The sequence below is a fragment of the Phocoena sinus genome, chromosome 2 (assembly GCF_008692025.1).
Source record: "Phocoena sinus isolate mPhoSin1 chromosome 2, mPhoSin1.pri, whole genome shotgun sequence".
In the NCBI taxonomy this organism is placed as follows: domain Eukaryota; kingdom Metazoa; phylum Chordata; class Mammalia; order Artiodactyla; family Phocoenidae; genus Phocoena; species Phocoena sinus.
Genome location: NC_045764.1, coordinates 127822599 through 127828598, shown reverse-complemented (window position 1 = coordinate 127828598; position 6000 = coordinate 127822599). Strand labels below are relative to the sequence as shown.

Below are 6000 nucleotides of genomic sequence, written 5' to 3'. Positions count from 1 at the left end.
AACACAGTGGCCTGGTTCTTTTTAAATGACTTTATAGGTTCCATTCTCTGGATTTATTATTTGTTGAACCAGTCCCTTATTCCTACTGATGATTATTTAAATTGTTTATTGCTAGGGTGTTTTTTTGTTGTTTTGCTGTAACAAACAATACCGTAATGAATAATACTGTGCAAAGTCATTTCACATATGAGCAAGTACACCTATAGGACATATTCTTAGAATTTATCGGGTCAAAGGGTATGTGCCTTTGCAGCTTGGATGTTGTCAAGTTGCCCTTGATGGAGATTGAACCAATTTACCAGTCTCACCAATAAGCTATCAGAGTACCGGTTTCCCCATATTCTCACCAACATAGTATATAATCAAACTTTCTGATCTGTGCTATTCTAATAGGTGAAAAATGATAACAGTATTATTTAAATTTGCAATCTTTGTAATATGAGGTTGCGCATCTTCAATATGTTTGAGACATTTATATTTCCTTTTCATATCCTTTATCTTTTTTTTCTTATTAAGTTTTAGGCTTATTAATTTGCAGGAATTCCTTTAGATGTTAGGGAGATTAACTGTGTAGGAAATGAGTTGTGAATATTTTTTCCAGTTTGCTATTTGCCTTTTGGCTTAGCTTGTGGTGTTTTTCTTTGGTATACATTTTAAAAAATAGAATTTATCAATCTACATTTTATATCATAGTAGAAAGGTCTTTGTACTCCAAAGTTATAAACAGATTATTTTATGGTTTTATTTTTTACATTTAAATATTTGACACATCTTGGCTTTAGCCTAGTGTAGAGTATACAGTATTGATCCAACATGTTTTTCTAGGTGGCCCATTTGTCTGGTTGGGAAACTTTTTACTGGTGTCACTCTTGGATTATCTTCCACATGCACATGGATCACATTTCTGTTTGCCTAGCCCACAGATCACAACTCAGATGCCTATAGAGACTAGGCAGGTTACATAAAAGGGTGAAGAGTGCCAGCTGGGGAGTATAGCCAACTGGAAACGGGATGGCATATTTTTCTAAAGAGGCAGCCACTACCCCACTGCCTGCTGATTATTCCCTTGCAGGAAGCATCAGGGCCCAGTGTTGCCAGATCTTTGTCAAGAGAAGCTGAAAATCCAGATTTTTATATGAAATCTCTTAATTTTAAAATATTAACAACAGTTTAAAAATTTTAAATATAGCTTTGGTTAAACACAATGTGTCTTCAGACCTGATTTGACCCAGAGAAGGCTTCTAACCTCCTTAGCCAAGAATGAAACTTCCCATTAACAACTTTACTCTCCTACAAGAAAATACAATCACAGTCCAGTAGTTTGACAGCCTAGCAGTTTATAGCTGGAGTTCAGGAAGAGAGAGAAAAGTAAAGACACTCTATATAAGCCAAGATCTTTGCCCTCACTGATGGAAAGATTGGAGAGATACAAGCATTTCCCTATCTTACCTTTATCCCAAGTATTGTACATGGGAATGTGGGTGTGGCCATTTATTTTATATATATATATATTTTTTTTTTTTTTAAGTACTTGGGCCTCTCACTGCTGTGGCCTCTCCCGCTGCGGAGCACAGGCTCCGGACGCGCAGGCCCAGCGGCCACGGCTCATGGGCCCAGCTGCTCCGCGGCACGCGGGATCCTCCCAGACTGGGGCACGAACCCGTGTCCCCTGCATTGGCAGGCGGACCCTCAACTACTGCGCCACTAGGGAAGCCCTAGAGATATTTTTTTAATTGAAGTATTTCTGATTTACAATATTAGTTTCAGGTGTACAACACAATGATTCAATATTTTTTATATATTATGCTCCACTTAAACTTATTACAAAACACTGGCTATATTTCCCCGTGCTGTACAATATATCCTTGTTGCTTATCTATTAGAAAAGATTCTTGATTCAGTGGATACTTGGATTAGAAAAATGGTTGAGTGGATACTAAATTTTCCAACTCTGCCATTATGATTTTGCCAAAATGACAAAATGGTGCTTGTTATAAGGTAGGATAATTGCTCTGCTACTGACCTGGAACTGAAGCGTGCCACAGACTTTTTTTTTTTTGGCAACCTGTTCTTCCTTTCCCTTCCTCACTGCTAGTGGCTGGGAACAATGTACTGTAATTCATGTATGTTCTCAGCGTCTTTAGTGGGATGAAATTTATGTTAATGATAAAGTTTCCAGAGTCTTCAACTCAGGAAAGCTTAAGGTCTGGGGATCTTTTTTGGGCTGCTAATGAGTATGGCTGGCCCCAAGGGCAGATCCGGGTTTTGTGGCGCCTGACACCTCCGCACCGCCACAGTTTGGGGGCCACCATTAAGAAAACAATGCAAAAATATGGGAAATTTTACCAAAACGGTATGAAATTTTTGTGAACACATAGGGGCTCATGCAAGTGAAAGACCTTTAAGTTCAAACTTGATTAACGTTGCCATCTGCCTTTTTTGGCCCTACTGTGTGCTAAGGGCTTCCCACTCCTCACTTCCTTCAGTCCCCACAGCACCACGCTATGAAATTGTTACATATACAGAATAGCCATGTAAACACAAAATACATTAAATATCTTGTCCAGCCGGAAAGCCCCTTTCTCTACAAATCCCTATACTGCTTCCCATGACGGAGTCCTGGGGCTCGAGGAGTGGCATCGAGTCAGGATTGTCTCGGGAAGATCGAGAGGAGGGAGAGTGTGTGTAAAACGCAGTCAGTGAGTTGCGGAGTCTGTCTGGAACGTGCACCCTGCAAGCGCCCAGGAGACGCGCACTCCTGCGAGGAGGCCTCCGCTCCCGGCCAGCCCCTTTGCCCTCTCCGCGGCGCGCATGCTCCTTGCGGGGCTGCTCCAGCTACAAGGGATAATGAGCGCGGGGCGGAGGGGGCTGGCCGAGACGCGCTTGCTGGGACCCGGAGCTTGGCGGCGGCCCTGGGGCGCTGTGCGCGGCTGCTGAAGGGGCGGCGGCGGCGGCGGTGGTGGCCAACGTTGTGCGCACCAGTGTGGCTCTCTCGCCCGACGCGCGCGCCCGGTCTGTCCCCAGGGCCCTCTGGAGGTGACTCGGGTGGGCCGGGCAGGGCGGCGTTGCCGGTTGGGAGGGCGGAGATGAGGCGATGAGGAGACAAGCCGCCGCCGCCGCCGCTCTCTGCTTGCCGCGGCCGTAGCGGGAGTCCGAGGAGGGGAGAGGCCAGCTGTACCCCTGCCGGGTTGCGAACCCAGACAAAGGAGGAGGAGCCGCCCGAGAAGCGGGCCAGCTCCGCCGGGAAAGGAGGCCACCGCTTCGGTCGCAGCCGGGGGCCGTCCGGGTTCACGGGCCGCCGCGCTTCCTCTGCGGACTCTGCACTAGGCGAGGCCGCGGGGCCGAGGAAGCCGCCCCCGGAGCCCCCGCCCGCCCGCCGGCGCCGCCTCCGAGCCGCCTCGGCCGTAGCCGCGGCCCGGGCAGGAGGAGGCGGCGGCCGGCGAGGCGAGGCGGCCCGCGCCCTGTCTGTCAGGCCACCGGCCCGGCCCGTTTCGGCCCGCGGGCCGACCCCGATGCGGAGGCGCTGCCGCCGGGGCCATGCAGCAGGCGCCGCAGCCGTACGAGTTCTTCAGCGAAGAGAACAGTCCGAAATGGCGGGGACTGTTGGTCTCGGCCCTGCGGAAGGTCAGTGCTGGTGCCCGTGCGGCCGCGGGGCCCCCAGGGAGGTGCCGGGGCAGAGGCGGGAGGCAGGCGGGCGGGGCGCGCGGGCCGCGGCCCCTCGGACGCTCTTACGGGGAGCTACACGCCCTCGCCGCGCTCGGGGCCCGCAGGCCCCCCACTTTCTCTCCGGCCGGCGATGGGGGCGCGTGATTGCCTGCTGCGTCCAAAAGGACGTTTTCTCAAGTTCTTGCTTGGCCCCGGAAGGAAGGTTTTGTTATGATCATAAAACTGGATTTCACGTTGCAGTCATTTCGTCAGGCGACTTCCGCCGTTGACCAATTTGTTGTCCTCAGGCTGGATTCGGGCAAGAGAAAGTCCCGCTGGTATTTAGACAAGTTTCTAAAACAAAAGCACATTTCTAGCCTGTGTAATTACTTTTAATTAAGTTCCTTGGGGCTGTTCCCTTAGTCGATTTGCTCGTGAAGGTTGTCCACTCACCTAAGAGGTGGTGACTTTTCTTTTTGTAAGATGGATGTGTTTCTCGAGAAATGTCAGTGAGCCATGATATTGCTTTGAACAATTCTTGAGGTCAACTTAAAGTGCCTCCTCCCTTCCTGCAAAAGGCGTCCCCCCTGTTTACGAGAGATTTCCCTTGTAGAATTCGGTCAGTTTCTTCACTGAGTGCGGTTTAGCACTTAGAATCATTTTAAGGGGACGAAAAAGGAGCAGCTCATAAAAATGAATCTTTTAAGTTTGGGTGCATCACTAGGGTGCATCTCTCCTGTAGATGGTGTCAGTTTTCGTCTGCATTTAGGTAATAATCATACTATCATTTTTATAATAAAACCTTTTGTAAGGTCAAGACATTTAAAGAGTGTAAATGGGTGCAGGAGAAGATACCATACCTACTGAGCGTGGGTTTTCCTTGCCAGTGATTCAAACTTAGTCCCTTCTACCTTTTGTGGAAAATAACCAAGAATAAATTTTAAAATAATAAAGAATAAACATTAATTTAAAAGGCTGCCCTTGGAAAATAAATCTTCATACGTTAAATTTCTACAAGTGAAAGGAAGTAGTATATTAAATTAAAAACATTTTCCTCATTCATTCAGAGTTTTAGATTTGCCATTATTTTCATAATTCTTACGAAGAGATACTGCCTCCCTTGGGCCAAACACCAGCTAGTATCTTTTTAAAGAATTTGGTGGAGGTGGCTAGGAGCAGCTAGACAGTTATCATTTCACAGATATATTAGGTGTTAAAAGTATTAAATTGACCTTCCTTTTGTGGGCAGCCTGATTCTATAAGTAGAGGGAAAGAAATGGAAAGCGTGCTGAGTGGTGATAATGAAAAGCAAAGGGGGAAATGCTTAGATAGTAATTAAATCTTCCACCACATAGAAAGAAGTGTGAGTACAGTTATCAGGTAGGTCTGTATTGTTGGCCGTGTGAAGTAGGTCTCCACCTACTAGTATTTTCTGGTAGCAAATAGAATTTGAGTGTGTGTTGCATAACTTATTCAGTAGGTAGCTTTGACCCTAATAATCCGTCATGCACAAATACAGATTTATATCTTCAGGTTAGCCTGGAAACAAAGCCAGCATTAGCATCCAATCCTAGTCCATTGCTTTGAGTCTGGTATTTTGCATTTATGTGTTGTGCTTGTTTTCTTGGAACTCAGATGCCTTGTAGATCTCTATTTTCTTATTCCACAGTTCTTGTACATCCTTTGCTTATGGAATAAATACAGCAAAGAAAATCTGGTCTTTTGAGGTGAATTCAAGAAGCAGTTTCTTTTTAACTTATTAATTTACTGTTATTCTAGAATTGAGGTATATTCCTATGGAAGACATTTTTTATGTTTTTGGAAAGTTTTTGGTGTTCATAATTCAGATTATATTCAGTTTTGTGGTATTTGTGGTATTGCAACATGTAGGTTTGTAGTGCTTGCTAAGAGTTTTAGTTCTTAAAGAGCTCAAGGTTCACTCTTTGAAGGATGAGTTAAATTCTGGTCTATACTTGCCACCCTTGTCTTTGTACACTGAGAACTCCTACCACTTATGGGGAGGCTCTGTCTTCACATTTAAGGCATCTAGAATTTGGTTTCCTTCTACCAGCTGACCAGATTGTTACAAAGACTGCTAGGATTAATAGTAGATGCAGCAATAGTATTAGACTAGTAAGATTTTTCTCCTCCAGTTGGTGTTGCCATCACACATGTGTACGCTAGCTTCATTTAACATTTATTGAACACATTTTAGGTACTTGGCACCAAGCTGGATCCTAAGAATACAAACATGAATAAAAGTAAAGGCCTTGCCCTAAAGGTGTTTACCACCTAGACTGAAAATTATAAACTTTGAGGTTTTGGTTTATGTAAATGAGATAGCAGTTATGAGCT

At 45.6% G+C, this 6000-nt stretch overlaps 1 protein-coding gene across 1 annotated transcript in view; it reads left to right on the top strand.

Annotated features, from left to right (window-relative positions):
* The first annotated feature begins 3222 nt into the window (after nucleotides 1-3222).
* SOS2 (SOS Ras/Rho guanine nucleotide exchange factor 2) overlaps nucleotides 3223-6000 on the top strand; it is a 99518-nt gene continuing 96740 nt past the window's right edge. The window contains exon 1 of the mRNA XM_032618892.1: nucleotides 3223-3624. Within this exon, the coding sequence (XP_032474783.1) occupies nucleotides 3538-3624 (87 nt within the window). The 5' untranslated portion in view covers nucleotides 3223-3537. The remainder of the gene's footprint in view (nucleotides 3625-6000) is intronic.